The sequence below is a fragment of the Alosa sapidissima genome, chromosome 11, assembly GCF_018492685.1.
Source record: "Alosa sapidissima isolate fAloSap1 chromosome 11, fAloSap1.pri, whole genome shotgun sequence".
In the NCBI taxonomy this organism is placed as follows: Eukaryota; Metazoa; Chordata; class Actinopteri; order Clupeiformes; family Clupeidae; genus Alosa; species Alosa sapidissima.
Window position 1 is genome coordinate 36,304,131 of NC_055967.1, and position 18,975 is coordinate 36,323,105.

The 18,975-nt window shown below is 42.3% G+C and overlaps 1 protein-coding gene across 2 annotated transcripts; it reads right to left on the bottom strand.

Annotated features, from left to right (window-relative positions):
* Positions 1-1,786: 1,786 nt before the first annotated feature.
* On the bottom strand, positions 1,787-16,165 carry LOC121724300 (methionine aminopeptidase 2-like). 2 transcript variants are annotated; one of them, XM_042110752.1, is made up of 11 exons: positions 15,981-16,165; positions 14,252-14,356; positions 12,298-12,357; positions 11,497-11,599; positions 10,828-10,989; positions 10,487-10,668; positions 10,292-10,386; positions 7,057-7,153; positions 6,857-6,960; positions 3,710-3,825; positions 1,787-2,576 (listed from the first exon to the last, which is right to left on the bottom strand). In XM_042110752.1, exons 1-11 carry the CDS (start codon positions 16,135-16,137, stop codon positions 2,324-2,326), a joined length of 1,434 nt encoding a protein of 477 aa, XP_041966686.1. In that variant the 5' UTR covers positions 16,138-16,165; the 3' UTR covers positions 1,787-2,323. The 2 variants fall into 2 exon arrangements, with proteins under 2 accessions (XP_041966686.1, XP_041966687.1); XM_042110753.1 differs by lacking the exon at positions 12,298-12,357.
* Positions 16,166-18,975: the final 2,810 nt, after the last annotated feature.

Below are 18,975 nucleotides of genomic sequence, written 5' to 3' on the forward strand. Positions count from 1 at the left end.
GTCAAATACATTAGAGGGCCAAAAAACCAAATTTGCTACAAGCCGTGGGCCGGACTGGTTCAATGTTTATTAAAACATATTAAAATGACTGCATGTAACCTATTGAACCAAGACTTGACAAAGATTAAATGAATAATGACTGTGACTGAAGTGCGGGCAAAGTTTGCTCAAACGTACGATTTTTCCCATCCTCACCGACCTTGTCATAAAAAGTTTAAATGATCATGATACCTCCTTGCTGCTTTGCCGTCTACATCAGCCTTTCTCAAACTTCTTTGACCTGAGGCCCAGTCAAGGCATACTTTGGGGTCATAGGGCCCACCTACATGAACCCACCCCCCATTAAATTATCATAATGATATCACAATTATTATTTTTATACTATATTGCTATACATGCACTTCAAAACAGTCAATGTTTAAAGTGCTAAGATTGTTGACAAAAGTTTGTGAAAACATGCACATCAGAGTACTGCTTTACTAATGTAAAATATAATTAGGCCTACAATAGTTTCATTGTTTTTGCATTGTTGCATGATGCTTGCATGAGAAATACTTCTCAAAACAACAGCAGTTATATGGGTGCCGTTGTTTTGGGATGTTTCCCTCATGCAAGCACCATACACTGATAGAATATTTATATGCTAATTACATTTCATTTGAATGCCTGAATGTAAGGATTCAGGAGACACAATACCAGCTTGTGTGAATGGTAAATGGCGGATCAGATCATGCGTAAATCACTGATCTGGAGATCTTTAACTATCTTTAACTAATTAATAGCTTTTGGCTGACTTTAATACTTAATGCCAAACAGTGTTTTATATAGTCTGTGCTCTGTTTTTTATGGAAGTTGCATAAATCCACGTCGTTCTATTAAATGTCGTTTCATAATTAAATAGCCTTCCAATAGGTTGAAGCTTAGCTTTGCTACCAACGTGCACACGCATGCATTGAATAAACGCTCATACCACGACTTAATTCTATGCCTCTATGTTTGATGACAACAAATTAACAAGTATTTCCGACTAATTGCAGAAATGTTTGTTTTCTTTTTCTGTCCGCGGCTCCTTGACCAATTGCGCAGCAAATTATCAGACGATGGCCCCGGAATAATTTCACTCTGTAGACCATTGTCCACATTGCGAACCGCGGCCCATAGTTTGACAAATGGTGACCTGCATGCTGCCATATTAAGGCCTTTTTACGGTGTGTTTTCGAGTGGAAGGCTCTGTAGAAATCTGGCACCCTATTCAACGAAGTTAAACTGAAAGAGCGTGCCGTTCACAGACACCAGAATGAACGAGTTCACAGAAACGTTCATTAGGCAGTAGTAGCCTAATACAGTACGTTCAGTTCACGTTCGCTCAAAATACATATGAACGAGTGACTTTCGTTCAATGAACGCGTTCAGGCACACAGCATTGGGGAGGGGGGTAGCTGAAAGTTGACATGTGCCCTGACTGAATACTGATAAATAATGAAGCCGAGGCCCACTTGCGGCGCCGCAGTGAGTTCGTGGGCTACCGTTGCATTGTGGGGAATGGAGTATTGATGCGCAAAACAGCAGCCGGCAGCTGTGGCCTGCGGGCAGGTTCTAATACTAATCAAATATCATCCCGGGGGCCGTAGATAATTCATTCGCGGGCCTTGACTTTGACATGTTAGGTTGAACAGAATGGTCCAACCACCAACCAGTAGCACATTGTGCTAATACATTTAAATGAGCAGCAGTTTAAGTCAGACAGATCTCAGTCTGCCATAAAATAAACAAAAACACAAAAAGGGTGTCTTATCTGTTTTTATTACATGTATTTTTAAATGACTCTAAAGAGTCGACATCCACCGTAATGTATCCAAACACAGGATTTCATACCGATGTAACGCCATTCAAAATGTAAACGCTACATTGTGCTTCCTTTGTGTCGTGGTCTAAAAATTGCTAGCCTTTCTTTGGAACAGGTTATCAATATCCTGCTCAAAACCTAAGGTGTAAAGAAGTTTATTTGTAACCTGAACCGACCCAGAAGAGAGGAAGTATCCTGGCAGAGCGCTCAAAAGGCAAAAGAATGAAAACGGACAAAGTTATCACTAAAGTTCTTCTTATTGTCTCAAATCTGATGATGCAAACAGGCTGGCGCTAGGGCATGTTATCCTATTTCCCTCTGTCCAGGCTGATCAGGGAAAAGAAGCTGAAGCGAATGAAATAACTCAAGAGGTTGTTATACACAGATCTGCTGCCAGCCAAAAGCGAGAGAGTAGTAGTGGGTCCGTGCGTGATCCTTTTCTTCTTGGTCTGGGGGGGTACGTGCGTTCGGCCGTGTTCAGTAATCAGCGCCACGACTGACCACTTCCTTGCAGGTGGGCCTGAGCAGGATTGTGTGCTCAAACTGGGCTGTGTAGCAGCCCTTGGTGTCGCACAGTGGTGGGTACGGGTCCACAATGCCCAGATCACACAGGTTCTTCAGCGCCATCAGGTACTTGCTCTCGCCCAGGCGGTCCAGCCAGCGGCGGCAGAAGGCTAACGTGCCAAAGTTCTCGTTGACCACGTTCAGCAGATGCTTGGCTCTTGGCAGTCTGGGAAAGACAGGAACATGCACGGGGTGTGAAGGCACACTCAGACAGTTTGTCTTTCACAGCTAAGTAGCTATGTTTATAGCAACAGCTAACTAAGGGTGTTTTCACATATAGTCCCTTTTAAAAGAACCGAACTCAGTCTACTAAAAGGGGACCAGAAAGTGGACCAAAACAAAAAGTACTCAGTTCATTTTGTATTCACATTATGAGTTCATTTGAAAGAGGACTTGGATCGCTTTCTGGTGCACTTCAGCTCTGATGAGGCCTCAGTTTTCTTCCTGTTCACACTATACCTTCTCTGGAGGTCTCAGACCTTAGGCTACTGTTTTGGATTATGGGCTATGTAGTTGCTAATTTCAAATCATCATTCATTATCAGGAATGAAATCATCAATTATCAGAAATAATTATCATAACCCATAATTGGTGTAGTGATTTTGTTTCATAAAAGTGAAGTTATTGCAAATATCCTCTTGAACTGTCGGTTAACATGCCAGCCAATCACCCTGTCTAATTCAGTGGTAGGCCTGGTTACTGTTGCTATGTCCTTCTTTAGCTCAGAACAGCAGCCCATTAAAGGAGAATTCCGGTGTGATGAAACATGATACCGAGTGTGAACGTATGTCTCATAGCCCATCTCAGCTTGTTCCCTGCACTCCAAAATCTGGCGCTTGTTAGCCGATGCCTATCATGACAATAGTTTTTTTAAAATAATAAACGACATGCCTTCTCTTTGGGCAATGGAAAGTCAACTAGGACAAAATAGGCTAGTCTACAATGCAAAATGTGAAAGAGAACCCAGGGCGATTTGTGTTCACAATGCACAGATAATGCGAACCGTGCCAAAACAACTTAAGAGGTGGCCTCAGTTCGGTTCACGTTAGAGGGGTCTGAGATCACATATGCACAAAAAGTCATCGATCTGAGTTCATTTAGAAGCCTGGAAGGGGCCAAGTGTGAAAACACCCTTAGTTGGAAGTTAGATTTAAATAGTTAAACAATTTCATTATGGACCAGAAATAACCTTGAACACAGTTTCTCTAACAAAAGATTATAGTTTCAGGATGAGAGGGGAGGGGTGCAGCAGTTCCATCTGCTCTGGAGGATAAAGAATCCAAAACATGTTTCACCCACCTTATTGGCACATGACCAACTTCAAAGTTTTTCATGTAGTGTGAACACTCCATGTCATCGTGCACCATGCCCTTTCCAGTACTACCAAAGGTTTCAATGGCGTAGACTTCTCCTTCCTGTTGGGGGGGGGGGGGGGTTAAAAAAAATTTAAAAAAAAAAGTCAAAATCTACATAAATCTTCATATTGTGAGAGTGCATACCAAACCCAACTAACTTAGGAATAATCTTGGTGTTTCAACAGAAGACTCACAAAACAGAAATATTTTGTAGAAAACAAGTTGGATGTTTTTTAATCAGATATCTTCATTTAAGTCACAGACCTTAGACCAGTCAGAGGACAGTTAACTTGCTCTTGCCTCAGACTCCAAAGACTCCGACTGCTATGTGCAGTCCACACTGAGCCTTAGACCAGTCAGAGGACAGTTAACTTGCTCTTGCCTCAGACTCCAAAGACTCCGACTGCTATGTGCAGTCCACACTGAGCCTTAGACCAGTCAGAGGACAGTTAACTTGCTCTTGCCTCAGACTCCAAAGACTCCGACTGCTATGTGCAGTCCACACTGAGCCTTAGACCAGTCAGAGGACAGTTAACTTGCTCTTGCCTCAGACTCCAAAGACTCCGACTGCTATGTGCAGTCCACACTGAGCCTTAGACCAGTCAGAGGACAGTTAACTTGCTCTTGCCTCAGACTCCAAAGACTCCGACTGCTATGTGCAGTCCACACTGAGCCTTAGACCAGTCAGAGGACAGTTAACTTGCTCTTGCCTCAGACTCCAAAGACTCCGACTGCTATGTGCAGTCCACACTGAGCCTTAGACCAGTCAGAGGACAGTTAACTTGCTCTTGCCTCAGACTCCAAAGACTCCGACTGCTATGTGCAGTCCACACTGAGCCTTAGACCAGTCAGAGGACAGTTAACTTGCTCTTGCCTCAGACTCCAAAGACTCCGACTGCTATGTGCAGTCCACACTGAGCCTTAGACCAGTCAGAGGACAGTTAACTTGCTCTTGCCTCAGACTCCAAAGACTCCGACTGCTATGTGCAGTCCACACTGAGCCTTAGACCAGTCAGAGGACAGTTAACTTGCTCTTGCCTCAGACTCCAAAGACTCCGACTGCTATGTGCAGTCCACACTGAGCCTTAGACCAGTCAGAGGACAGTTAACTTGCTCTTGCCTCAGACTCCAAAGACTCCGACTGCTATGTGCAGTCCACACTGAGCCTTAGACCAGTCAGAGGACAGTTAACTTGCTCTTGCCTCAGACTCCAAAGACTCCGACTGCTATGTGCAGTCCACACTAAGCCTTAGACCAGTCAGAGGACAGTTAACTTGCTCTTGCCTCAGACTCCAAAGACTCCGACTGCTATGTGCAGTCCACACTGAGCCTTGTGAAGAGCGCAGCTCTCTTGTATAGACAGGCCTCTGGCAGGAGCTGATAGCAGCTGGCTGCCCCGATAATCCGGCCAGCCCTACCCATCTGCAACTTAAACAAACCCTGTCTATTTAGAGGCTCCCGCACAAAACACTCAGTCAGGCGTGCTTAAAAAGGAACAGCGATTTCAAACTAAATCAATTCCAAATACATAGTGCATCCCTTCAGGGACAAACTGGGTATGTATTATACATAACTCCCCCTCCAGCTTCGGTAGCAAGTGACTGCTATGCTAAACCCCCACTAGCTAGCGAGCTAGCCATCAAGAAACCAAGCTGAACACATACAGGACTCACAATAAAACGGTCGAGCAAACACATTGTTCAAGAGACTGTCAAACCACATTACAAAAACGAAGTTCGCCCAAGGGTAGGCTACTTACAATTTCAACAGCAACAAAGCCAAGTCGGCTTCCGTTTTGCAGTCTTCTTAGAAACTACAATCTGACTACATTTTCGAGGCGCGATTGGATAGGAGTCACATCCGGATTTACCCGGTCCGGGTTCAGAAAGTTGCATATTCGTTTTTTCCGCGGAGAAGCGATAGGGGGAGACGAAGCACCCACCAAACAACCCAAAAAGTGTTGTAGAACCATCAGAACGACTCTCAACCTGCATAATTAAGGTCATTTTTGCTAAAATTGTTGCATAGGGCTTCTTTGACAACCAGTCTTTATCGCTTATTATCGCTCAACCACCAGTTGATAAATTTGTTCAAAACTGCTGCATTGAAGTGAACTCTGCTAAGGTCTAATCACAACATAGTTTAGTCTCTTCAATGTAGCCTACTAAGTTAAGTTATGAAATCAAGCAGTATCTCAAAGCTAACGTTAGAATACTGTTTGGATGTCGAATTTAGCATGCTTAGCCTACTTACAGCTGCTTGTCAATTTCGTTGAAGGGCTCATTTTATTGACTCTGACACTGAATGTTTGCAAAATCCCGATGTAAATGGAAAAGTGTTTTCCAAAATTCAAAAGTGCTTGTCCCAAGGAGAAGTACGAACCTTTATTTTAACTATGTAGAAAACGTTATGAATAGCATCCACACATCAGAGCCTTTCAACTGTGTTACAATTGCAAGGGTTCCCTCAAACGTCTTAAAGTGACAGGCACTCAATTAGACCTATACACTAACAAGACGATCTTAATACCCCCCCCTCCCCCGTTGTCAAAGTCAGCTACCGCCACAAATTGAATCCAATTCTGTGGGAAACACTGTACAGAGATTCATTACAAAACCCAGAGTTTACTAAGGACGCCATGTTGTCCCTCCCTTCCCCCTGCTCGTCCCTCCCTTTAGCCAACTCATCCCCGCTACACCTCCTATCCCCCGCTACACCTCCTATCCCCCGCACCCCCCTGCTCATCCCCTCATTCTGTTTACACAGCAGAACTCACACTCGCAACACACTGACATCACAGGGCACAGCAGTCCAAGAGAACAGCACTGTAAAACAGATCACTTGTCCTGTCTGAACTGTCTGTGAAGGCCATGTTCACATTGTGCTCACTCAACTGGCACTGCAGTATGTAGTCACCCAGCTGGTTAGACAGTGACTTCTGCCTTTAACATTATACCAACATGTCATCATGTTGTGGCAGGTTAAATGTAGAACTTTATGGTAATTTTATTGAACTGAAAGCCACTGGTAGGCCCACTCATGACACAACCACACAGAAGCTGTATGAGGACAGCTCAAGGACAGGACTTACCTCCATTCTGGTTGCCTCTCCACCCTTGACAATTGGCACTGTTTTGCCAGCATGTATTCTGTATTGTCCAATAGAATGGCCATTAAGATTCCTGATTGGCTTAACTGAAATAGGTACAAGGGGAGTAAAGAACAGAGTACGCGTGTTTTCATTTCAACTTCCACAGCCAAATAAGGGACATGAGGGGGGAGGATAAATACCTTGGTACGTCTTCCCGTCTAGTTCTACCTCGTAAGACTCCATAGTCTCCTGTATGGCTTCCCCAATGTCACAAAGGCGGACATCAATACCTGCACACTGCAACAACAGAATGGAAATAGATCTCACAAAATAATTGTTACAAACGCAAACTACAACCATTTCACTGAAGAGATACGATTCAAGCTGTAATGCACACTAGGGCTTCAAGAAAACAAGCACAACTCAAAAGATGATTTATTCTCTTTAGTGAACATTCATTCTGAACGATAGGTTGAAATCAAACTGATAGAAAAAAGAAAACCAAAAGAGTAGAGTACCAAGAAAGATCACTAAATGATGATATAGTACCGTATTTCCTGGACTATAAGTCACACTTTTTTTCATAGTTTGGCTGGCCCTGCGACTTATAGTCAGGTGCGACATACATATGAAAAAAAAATATATAATTGAACATGTTTTTAAATGTTAATTCATATTAACTGACATGAACCCTACATGAAACATTACTGTCTACAGCCTCGAGAGAGCGCTCTCAAATGCACAAGTCCTGTGCACTTTCAGTCAGAGATTAGTGGTTGCTATGCCTGAAACACAAGTGCATACCTAAATCCTCAAATTATGCCCAGGATTCTGTTTGGGCCTCAGATTCGGACAAATAAAGGCCAGTAATAATTTTGTTTCAATTTAACTCATAAAAGAGCTATTCTTAATATTTTATATTGTTGGTTGGTTTAATATTGTTGCCATGAGTCTCCAACACGTCGCTCTCAAGCTACCAGTTGCATGCCGCCCCCTTCTGAGCTTGCCAGAGGCTGAAGCAGTAACCTACATTTAAACACAATTGTTGCTGCCAGGCATCAGCCTACAAATTTTATAAAAAAAGTAAACCATGCATAATTAAAAAAATAACTAAATTTAGGCTGAATAAGGTTTCCATTTCAGCACAACACACGTTCCATGAATAAATGAAAGTGGATGCCTTATCTCGCAGTAAGCAGATGGAGATCCCAACACCCTTCCATACATGAAACTTAGTGAACCATCAAATACCCCATAGATTTCAGTGGTCATCAGTCCCGATATTTAGCAATATAATCAAACAGTAAGCCATGCCCCAAATAAAGGTGCTGTGCTTTGCGCAGCCTAAATAAAAAGACCCCAGCGATAATTTGAAAAGTTACGATAGTCTGTCACCCGTTATCTAGACATGCATGAAAACATTTGAAAACAAAACTCACTGCCATGTAGGCTAATATTTGATCGCCGTTTTGCTACTAATTATCTTTCACGTACTGAATATGCACACTAGACAGTGAAAGTAGGCCTACTATGCGCCCTGTGTCTTTTTGTTCACGTCCGCAATCGATTATAACGTTCCTCAAATGGAGATCAGATAGATAGATAGATAGATAGATAGATACTTTATTGATCCCCAGGGGAAATTCAAGAAATTCAAGTTCTCTCGCGTTATATGCTGTCGCTTCTGTGTTTACAAAATTCCTGACGGTTCCTGATCGCTAAACGTTTGTTTTCCTTTTCCTGTTGATCGCGGTTGATGTAGAAGCACCTCATAGGCTATAATTTGACTTCAGCGATGAGAGAGGGAGAGAGAGGCACCCGCAAAGTAGTCCATGCGCGCGTGTCTCTGCATGGGGTTCAATTGAAGTCAGAGTTGGTCCGTCCAGTCAATAGTCCCGCATTCAGGCCGCTCCATTATTAGATTAACGTTATCAGACAGCGCTGTAACATGTGTGGGAATTTCTCTCATTATGATGGAGTTGTGGGACTTTTATTATTATGTTCAATACTTAATAACTTATGTGCACTACCCGCAATCCAGCACTGAAATTTAGGCCCTGGTTTTAAATGCGCATCTTTTTTTCTCTCGCTCTCTCGGAGGCGGCCAGCGAGTAATTGCTCTGCTGCCAGCTTGTGCCAATATATCGTCCAAAATGCTTGATTGCATTGCATTCTCCACATTTTTAGCTACATTTTTACATTACCACATCAGCATTTTTGTTCAGTGAATCTTTTGTAAATTGCTTCACAATTAGCGCGGGCACTCGTCAGCAGCCTTCGGCTTGCCTCTTGCCACTATTCACTCCTTCGTCTTCATTAACATTCCCTGTAGAATTCTCAATATTTTTGGCCTCTATGTGTCCAGTTACATCTGTCTGTTCTTGGTGTTGGATTTTGTGAAATAAATGTCTAAGTATCACCTGCTTGCTGCAGCTTTGGTCTGCACGTCCTATTAAAACCAGTCTGTGCAGTCTTTTTAAAACACATCTTTTTCTCTCTCGTGGGCATTTAATCTGCTGCCGGCTTGTCACTCCACATCGCCAAAAATGCTTGATTGCATTGCATTCTCCACATTTTTAGCTAAATTTTCATGTACCAAATAAACATTTTTGTTCAGTGAATCTTTTGTAAATTGCTTTACAATTACTATCGGGCCTATAGGCCGATCGCCTGGCTTGCGCTTTGGTCACGTCATTTTAAAAGAGTCTTTTTCTCTCTCCTGAGCATTTAATCTGCTGCCAGTTTGTGACTCCACATTGCCCAAAATGCTTGATTGCATTGCATTCTCCACATTTTAAGCTAAATGTTCATGTACCATATCAGCATTTTTGTTCGGTGAATCGTTTGTAAATTGCTTTACAATTACCTTCGGGCCTATAGATCTATGCCTGCCTTGCTTCAGTCATGTTTTTTTAAAACCATCTTTTTCTCTCTCGTGACCATTTAATCTGCTGCCAGCTTGTGACTCCACATTGCCCAAAATGCTTGATTGCATTGTATTCTCCACATTTTAGCTCAATTTTGGTGTACCACATGGCATTTTCTTTCAGTGAATCTTTAGGCCTATCCAGCCTTCTTCTTGGCTGCCTTCACTCCTTCTTCGTATTCATTAACATTAATCTTTTTGGCCTCAATAGTCCAGTAACAGTCTCCGTTTTTGGATTTTGTGAAATACATTTCTAAATAAATGCGACTTAGTCCAGTACGACTTATATATGTTTTTTCCTGTTCATGATGCATTTTTTGACTAATGCGACTTATACTCCAGAGCGACTTATAGTCCGGAATATACAGGTGAGTGGAAAGCAAGAAAGATAACTAAATGATGATATAGTAAGGGGAAAGCAAGAAAGATCACTAAATGATGATATAGTAAGTGAAAAACAAGGAAGATCACTAAATGATGGTATAGTAAGGGGAAAGCAAGAAAACTACCTTGATTCCAGTGTTTGTGGCATCTTTCACAGCCTCGAGTAACTTGTCATACTTTGGATTAAAGGTGACGGTGAAGGCACAATCAATGATCCGACCTGTAGCATAGACACCTCTAAATGAGACTTGTAGTCTTGACAATCATGCTCATGGCCTTAAACTGACAGCCAGGGTTTGGGTGCCATGTTCCACACTAACCGTTGATGTGCGTGCCAAAGTCGATTTTGCAGACGTCGTCGTACTGAAGCACGGTTGGGTCGCCTGCGTTGGGAGTGTAGTGGGCAGCACAGTGGTTGAGCGAGCAGCCCGTGGGGAACGCCAGGCCTGCATTCAGACCATTCTCCTTAATCAGCTTTCTGGAGCAGTCCTCCAGCTTCTCACTGCCAAGACAACAAGGCCAGAATGAGAAAGTGTGAAAAAGCAGACACAGAGAGAGAGAGAGAGAGAGAGTGAAAGAGTAAAACATGAATCACTGTCTTTTAGTTAGATCTACAACTCATACACTTGCATAAGTAATAAATAATATGAAGCAAACTGACCAGATCTCGATCATGGTCAGCCCTGGTTTGATGAAACCCTGCACGTAACTTCGGACCTGCCGGTGAGCCTCCGCGGCCTGCCGGAAGTCGCTCCACATCTCCTCGTTGGCCTGGTCCAGCACCCTCTTCTCCTCACTCGTCATCCGCCATGCCGCCGTGCGGCTACACCGTTAAATACATGGATACACACATCAGCCACGCTGCCGTGCGGCTACATGTTAAATACATGGATACACACATCAGGCCATCTGAATGAATGCATCTCTTCTATGCTTTACTGACATTAACATGTCATTAGATGTTTCTCACACACAAATTAAACTGCTTACATGAAGAAAAAAAAATGATGTGTGTTCTTAACAAGGGTTTTCTCGGATTTTAAAACCTCCCAGCAATTGACGAAATCCTAATACAACACACCAGGGGTTGAGAAGTTGCCCTGGTTTGCCCTGATTATCATACTGCAAGTCTTACTTTCACTTACTGACTTTAACATGTTCCTTCTTCAAATCAGCTGAGAACAGTTACAGATGTTTAACAATCAAAATACAGAGCATTCAACGGGGCAGTTCAAAAAGGTTTTTCAAAAGTGATAATGAATGTAACAATCTCAAGCACAACTCAAAAAATTGTCTTGGGAAAGTATTTTTCTAAGTGCATCACACTCACCCGTCTTGTGTAGATGGGTATTCACATTCCTGTCCCTTTGGAAAAACACCACTAGTGTAGAGGTCACAGATTGGAACGGATGGAGGATCTGTCTGCACCTTTGCTGTGAGGGAAATCAGACATATGCAACTCTGTATCATGTCATGCTATCAAATAAGATGGGGACAAGTGCCTGATACAAGTGAAATCTTGCAAATAAAGAATGTGCATTGTTAAACAGACAAAAAAACAATACCTGAATACATTTGTATTAGACACTTTTTGGTTGATGAGCACTACAAGTCAGAGATATTCTGAACACAGAGACATACATGTTTCAGTGGTCACAGTGCTAACAAAGGCTTTACCATAAGCGCTATGACTGCTCCTCGCCTATGTGCATAGCTGGAACACATTCTCACAATACGATAAAACAGCAAATCACTAACATACAGGGGCACGTGAGCCTTCATGAAGCATGACTGTACTAGAAAACAGCAAATCACTAACATACAGGGGCACGTGAGCCTTCATGAAGCATGACGGTACTACAAAACAGCAAATCACTAACATACAGGGGCACGTGAGCCTTCATGAAGCATGACGGTACTACAAAACAGCAAATCACTAACATACAGGGGCACGTGAGCCTTCATGAAGCATGACGGTACTAGAAAACAGCAAATCGGGGGCGTGTGAGTACGGGGGCGTGTGAGTACGGGGGCGTGTGGGTACGGGGGCATGTGGGGGCATGTGAGTACGGGGGCATGTGGGGGCATGTGAGTACGGGGGCATGTGGGGGCATGTGAGTACGGTACTTACGTCCTTTCTTCTTTTTCTTCTTCTTCTTCTTCTTCCCTGCTGACTCCCCCTCTTCTCCATCTATTACAGTCGTCACAATTAATGTAATTACATTTGTTCAGTGAGGCATGAAGCAACAAAAAATTGACAGCATTAGCCTTGCATGACTTACTCAGCGAGCACCATAGCTTTTACTTATCTATAAAACTATCAGCGGCGCCATTGGCAACCCTTTAAAGCAACACCAAAGAACTTTTCCTCTGTCGCACGCACTATTTGTTTATCCAGCACCAGCTTTGCAAATAACAATGTCCACAGACAATGTAGAATATGTTGCATGATTTTATGAAAATACTATGTATTGCGACATCAGATGCAAGTCAAATTTGTAGTTTCTCATGTTAGGTCAGGGGGTATTATATTAAATGATATTAAAACTCTGTCGGACACTTTTTGGTACAAGCATACAACCTATCCAGTATTAATATTTAACCCCTTAACATGTGTTTTAGCCAGGTTGTCAGCTTAGAAAATGTTTTTTGTCCATTTTAACACTATATTCTTATAAGTGGTAAAAGCGGATTTTTTCCCCCAAAGTGCTTTCATTTTCTTCCATGTTACAGTACCTACTGTAATTTTGGGCAAATGTGCAATATAATCCCACATGTGCAAGCATGATCATTAGGGTGGTTGTCAAGCTGATTTTTTTTGTGTGTGTGTATGACTTTAAGCAATTTCAGGCCAATTTGTTGGTTTCCTGCTCAACATGACATACCAACACTAAATGTTGAATATCTCCACAACCACAAGGACCATATACATAGAAATTGTATCAAATGAAAGCCAACACTCATGGGCTGTCTGCAGAAATGTCTTGTACAGTGTAAGAGAAGAGAGCTAGAACATGAAAAAAAAAAAAAAAAAAACAATCTTCACCTAAAAAGAACCCATTTTCAAAGTGAATATCAGCTTGGAAAAATAGCATAGTATCCCAAAACCTCTATCAATCAGTACCCCTATCTATGGGAATGAGTCAAGCCAAGTTTAAAGCTTGTAGGGAGAGACAGTGCAATGCTGCACAAGTTATAATTCTTTAATGTCAAGACAGCAATGCAGAACTATAGATGGTGGTCTATGGTGCTATTTGACTTCATTAATGTACCAGGTTGTAACAAATTATATATTTAATTGACATATCACTATAGTTATTAATTCCATCCTAACATAACTGCGCTCTCACTTCTTTAGGGTAAGGGGTTAGTAACTAGTTAGTAGTAATAACTAGTCTTGCTGATCCTAGCACTCTTTAGGCGGAGATTGTTTTTTTCATGTTCTAGTTCTGTTGTCTCTTACACTGTACAATAAATGTCAATTCTGACACTTCTGCAGACAGCCCGTGAGTGTTAGCTTTCATTTGATACCTTTTGTATGTATATGGTCCTTGTGGTTGTGGAGATATTCAACATTTATTGCTGACATGTCGTGTTGAGCAGGAAACCAAAAAATTGGCCTGAAATTGCTTGTACAAGTCACACAAAAAAAATTCAGCTTGACAACCACCCTAATTTCTTACCTATGGGTGTCTTCTACCTAAAAAAATAGGGTGACAGCTTGTACCAAAACATGTCCGCAAAAGTCTTAACGGAAGCCCTTTTCATAATTGGCCCCCTGACTATGTCTCATTCCATCAAACTACAGATCCGCTACCCGATCCTGCAAACTTACATAGTGCGTTATAGTCGATAGAGGGCCGCGAAGCGAATGCAGAAAGTGCCGTTCAGCCTATTACGAGTTGATGAACCACTGAAACGATTTTGGAAACATTATTTTAAGGTACAAAAAACTCTTTGGTGTTGCTTTAACATGACAAGCATGGAGGATAGTGGTGCAAGCATGGATGATAGTGGTGCAAGCATGGAGGATAGTGGTGCAAGCATGGATGATAGTGGTGCGGAACAGCTGTGGCGAGACACACCTTCTTCTGCATCCTCTTCCTTCTCCTCCAGGACTTGCTGCTCCAGTTGTTTCGTCACTTTGCCCACACCGCTCGAGTCTCCATCGCCCTCTGCCTCGTTGTTCCCTGTTTCAAAGTCAAACACACACATGCGCGTGCGCACACACAAACGTTAAACGAGGCCATATACAGCAGAGGTATCCAAAAAAACTATAACCAACGCAAGATCCCACCATTCCCCAATGGGTCTGAAAAATACGCCATAAATACTTCTTGCATTTTGGCTTCTCCAACTCTAATTGCACTGTTAGGCTACTTGGCATCAATAGGTTACTGGGTGCACGCTGATGAAAATAGAACATGCCCTTGTTGTGACCCAGGGGAACCAAAAGACAGAAGCACCCAAAATACAAGCTACACAGAGGAAATAACACAGATTATGCATTAAGGATATGAGGACAATCATGCCCCACAACACTATAGGTTGAGGTCATTTGTTCCCAGGGCCATCCAACATTTCAATGCCACACAAAAGGGGAGGGGAGAAATTGACTTTTCAGCATGAGCCTCTCTCTCTCAGCCCCTACCATCATATCACTTTGTCTGCTGTCCATCTGACTGTTACAGGCTATATTAGCCCTTCTACACAATCAGTGTCTTATAACTGTGATTATAACTCATAACGTATTATAATGTATTATAACTTATTCCCTGTTCTATATTGTTCTTAAAGTATATTATTTTTCTGGTTTGTTAAGCAATTCTATTATGTTTACATTCTTGTATTTTCATAGTCATAGTTAATATTGAATAACAAGCAAAGTTATTGCACTGTTCAATACCTGCAGTGTTCACTTTTGCACCATTGCACACACTCTACCATAGCACCTTATCATGGTCAATGAGTCACATGGTCAGTCCATACCAGACCTTTTTAATCACTTCACATGCTCTTTAATTTTAACATTTCTGTGAGTGATTGTTATGTATGTGAGATATATGTGTGTATGTGTGTTATGGTTTTATAAGCTTACTGGATGCCTAAATTTGCCTCGGGATGAGTAAAGTATCTATCTATCTATCTATCTATCTATCTAGCTCATGTGTTATATGGACACAAAGTAGTGGATGCATAACATTATATTCCAATAATACATCGAATACGAGTATTCAGAGAATGTTACTGAGTAACTTAAACAGTTTTATAACATTTAGCAGGCTTTGAGAGGCAGCTAAACGAATGCCTGCACAAAACAAAAAATGTAGGCCTGTTGCCCTTTCAAAAGCCAACGCACATGAGTTTCACGCCATAAAGATGAAGCGCACCTAATGCTAGTATGACTAGTGTCTATGTAAGCAGTTTCTGCATATAGTTACACAAGTTACAACTGAAAACATGGAGTTGGCACAATCACGTAAGACCGCAGGCTGAGACATTTATATTACGAGCACATTCCATCACATGGCTGGCTCGCAATGTTTAAATTGGACAAAAATGCTTCTTATTACGCTTTCACGAATACCGACATTGCATAGTCATAACTGCTATGGTCTTTAAAAGTTGTTTCAATTTAGTTTAAATGCACCACAAAAGCAAGCTAACTATCACAGCGTTATCCAATCTTCAGACATTAGCTGACACTTCACGTTACTCTGGCCTGGCTTAGCTAAGTAGCACGTTAGCATAATGTTACCCAAAGCAGTTTACCACAAGTCATACTGCGAGACAGTTTTAAATAATAATTCCAACCTGAGGCAGCTGACTTGTTCTTCTTCTTCTTCTTCTTCTTTTTCTTAGTAGTTTCCTCAGCGGGATCTGTCGCCTCTATCACATTGTTCACTGTTTCCCCGTTAGCTACTGCCTCATGCTCGAGTTTTCCCTGCACCTGAACTTCTCCGTCCGCCATGATTACTGATGCAGCCTAGCAAAAGACAGACGCATAGGCTGCTGGGAGTTCAGGCTGTACCGGGGGGGGGGGGGGGGGGGGGGGTGTCGTTCTAAATTGAGTGTGGAGAGAATACTCTTGCGCAGATAATGCGCAGTGCACACACCATGAAGCAGTAGCCTGTGAGTGTGCGAGTATCCATGCAGGCTTTACATAGGGAGTGTGCGAGTATCCATGCATGTACGTAGGCAGCTTTACATAGAACAATCTTTAATGAGCCCATTTCTATACCGCACGACGCTTATGCCCATTCCAATTATGTGTGCCAATAGACTAAGCTAATAACAATTGCTCTCCCTCAACTAAATGAATATGTTTCTGCAAACTTTTTTATTACTGCATTCGTGTCTGCCATGTCTGCATGACCTAAACAATGCAGGTGCCCTGTGCAGATGTAGGCTACAGTATTTACATAACATGCCTTCTCCTTAAAAGCAGGATGTATCATATCCTTATCCTCTAGGACAGTGTTTCTCAAACTTATTCAGACGAAGGACCACTCAACGGACCACCTAGCCAAAAAATAAAAAAAGATTAGACCTGCTTCAACAGTATATTAGCCTACACAATAGGCCTACTCACTGAACCACCTTGCCTATTGTCTTTGCACTTTGCTTATTGCGTTCATTCATATGATGATTCATATGATTTAAACTGGCATATCTTATAGACAGTGTTGCAGAACTGTTTGGATTTACATACAAGTTGGTTCAATATTGCAAACAACTCATCAATATTATATTTTACCACGTCTGCTCACGGACCACTCGGACCACACTTTGAAAAACACTGCTCTAGGACAAAAAATATATCCACCAGTGTCACGAAAACTATGCCTTGTATAATATTAATGTAAGTCTTCATACATTACAGACACTTCTAGGCAATTCATCAAACTAATTAGCACCGAGGGCCCGGAATAATGCTGGTGGATGGGAATTAACCTGGGAATACTGACCAAAGAGACACAGCCAGGTCATATACCACTTAAAACATATCACATGATAAACCAATGCAAACTATCTCTGTCCCTGATCTGAGATCAGCAGAGAAACTACAGTGGGAACAAATGAGTGTCTGAATAAGTTTTTACAGACGGAAGTCTATGCGGGAGTCAGAAAGTAGCCTAGGTTACCTGAAACAGGTAAAGAGGGTGAGCACTGACTGATATATGGAAGTTGCCTTTTAGATTAGATTAGATTAGATTAGATTAGATTCAACTTTATTGTCACTGTGCAGAGTACAAGTACAAAAACAACAAAATGCAGTTTGCGTCTAACCAGAAGTGCAAAAAGCAGAAAAGTGCAATGTGATACAAAGCATAGACAGGACAATAAATATAGTGCAGTGTAGCCAGTAGGATCAAAGTCCTTTTAGGCAAGTCCCTCCATTAGGCGGCCATTTGACAACGCTTTTTGGGCACTCGTCGGGCATCCATTTCGGCAGAAATGCGCGTGCGCAAGGCTTCACGACACCAATCTTGCTCCAGCAGCGAGATCACAACACATGATTGGCACGATGTCTTCACAACAAACCATATGATTGTCTCAATGTATTCACATCACACCACATGATTGGCTCAATGTATTCACATGTCAACGTTTTGCCGAGGAAGGAGTGGGATATGTGTAGACAACGGCCATATTGGCGTGACAACTAGCCCCATGCATTTCTATGGAGTATTTTTTGAGTGCTGTGTCTCCACATTAGAAAGTCTCTGGTAGTATACAGTTTATTTACAGAAGGAGATTTAGAGTAGTATAAATTAAATATAAATATGTGCAGTGTATTAGCAGTAACCTTACCTAAGAGCAGAATACATATGACTATGTAATATGAACAATGAACATGAACATGTACAGATACCGTATGTGCAATGTAGTAGCAGTAACATTATAATAGTAGTAAGAATAATATAGATGCAGTGTATTAACAGAATATAAAATAAGAAAACAGAATAAATGTGGATATTCAGTATGAAAAATATATACAGATACAGAATGTACAGCTATGTGCAGTGTGGTAACAGTACCATTGTAGTGCAGAAACAGTAACATTATAAGAAGAATAAGTGTATGTGCAGGATGGATAGTATGAAGAGCAGTAGAAAATGGCTATATGTAAGTTTAATTACAGTATGTGGGGTGGGGGGGTCCGCCTCCTTGTTGTCCCTGTCAAGGTAGCCATGGTCGTGGACACCTCAACAGGCACAGGCAAGGAGGCATCGGGCAGGGGCGGTGGAGGGCTTAGTTGGTTGGTTGTCACCAGGGTGCAGAGCTAAAGAAGCTTCCTCTGAACCTGCTGGTTCGGGTGCGGAGAGACCTGTAACGCCTCCCAGAGGGGAGTGGGGCTTTTTCAAGACATATTGACTGACGTCAGTGAGGCTGCATGGGTGATTTTCACACCAACTTTTAAAGTTTTGTACAGTGCAGCTTTGGCCCAGAGACCTGATTTACAATACCAGATTGTAGGAAATTCATTCATTGATCACTGGCAGGACCTCCCCTCGGGTCATGGCCAGGCAGCTGGAGGTAACTGGAGCTAGTGAACGTGGATGTCCTGGGCCCAACACACTGACTACGTCCTTGTGGCGTTCACCAGGTGACCAGAGGCAGCAAGAGGTCAGCAAGACATTCTACTATTTTGGTGTACCTGTGATGCTGCACATTGACTTCAAGGCTGGCATGTTCAATAAGGTCTCCCAGAGGCTGGCCATGCCCAGAGTAATGGACTTGAGTAACATTTATATTGCACGTTGGCAACCCAGCTCTTACATGTCTCCCTGGTGGTCTAGTGGTT

What these genes read in the sequence shown, in the direction of transcription:
- LOC121724300 (XM_042110752.1), bottom strand. Translation starts at nt 16,137, where the DNA reads ATGGCGGACGGAGAAGTTCAGGTGCAGGGAAAACTCGAGCATGAGGCA. An exon ending in GAAGAAAAAGAAGAAAGGAC is followed by an intron (nt 11,600 to 12,297) that starts GTAAGTACCGTA and finishes TTTCCCTCACAG; the next exon opens with CAAAGGTGCAGACAGATCCT. An exon ending in GTTGGTCATGTGCCAATAAG is followed by an intron (nt 2,577 to 3,709) that starts GTGGGTGAAACA and finishes TGTCTTTCCCAG; the next exon opens with ACTGCCAAGAGCCAAGCATC.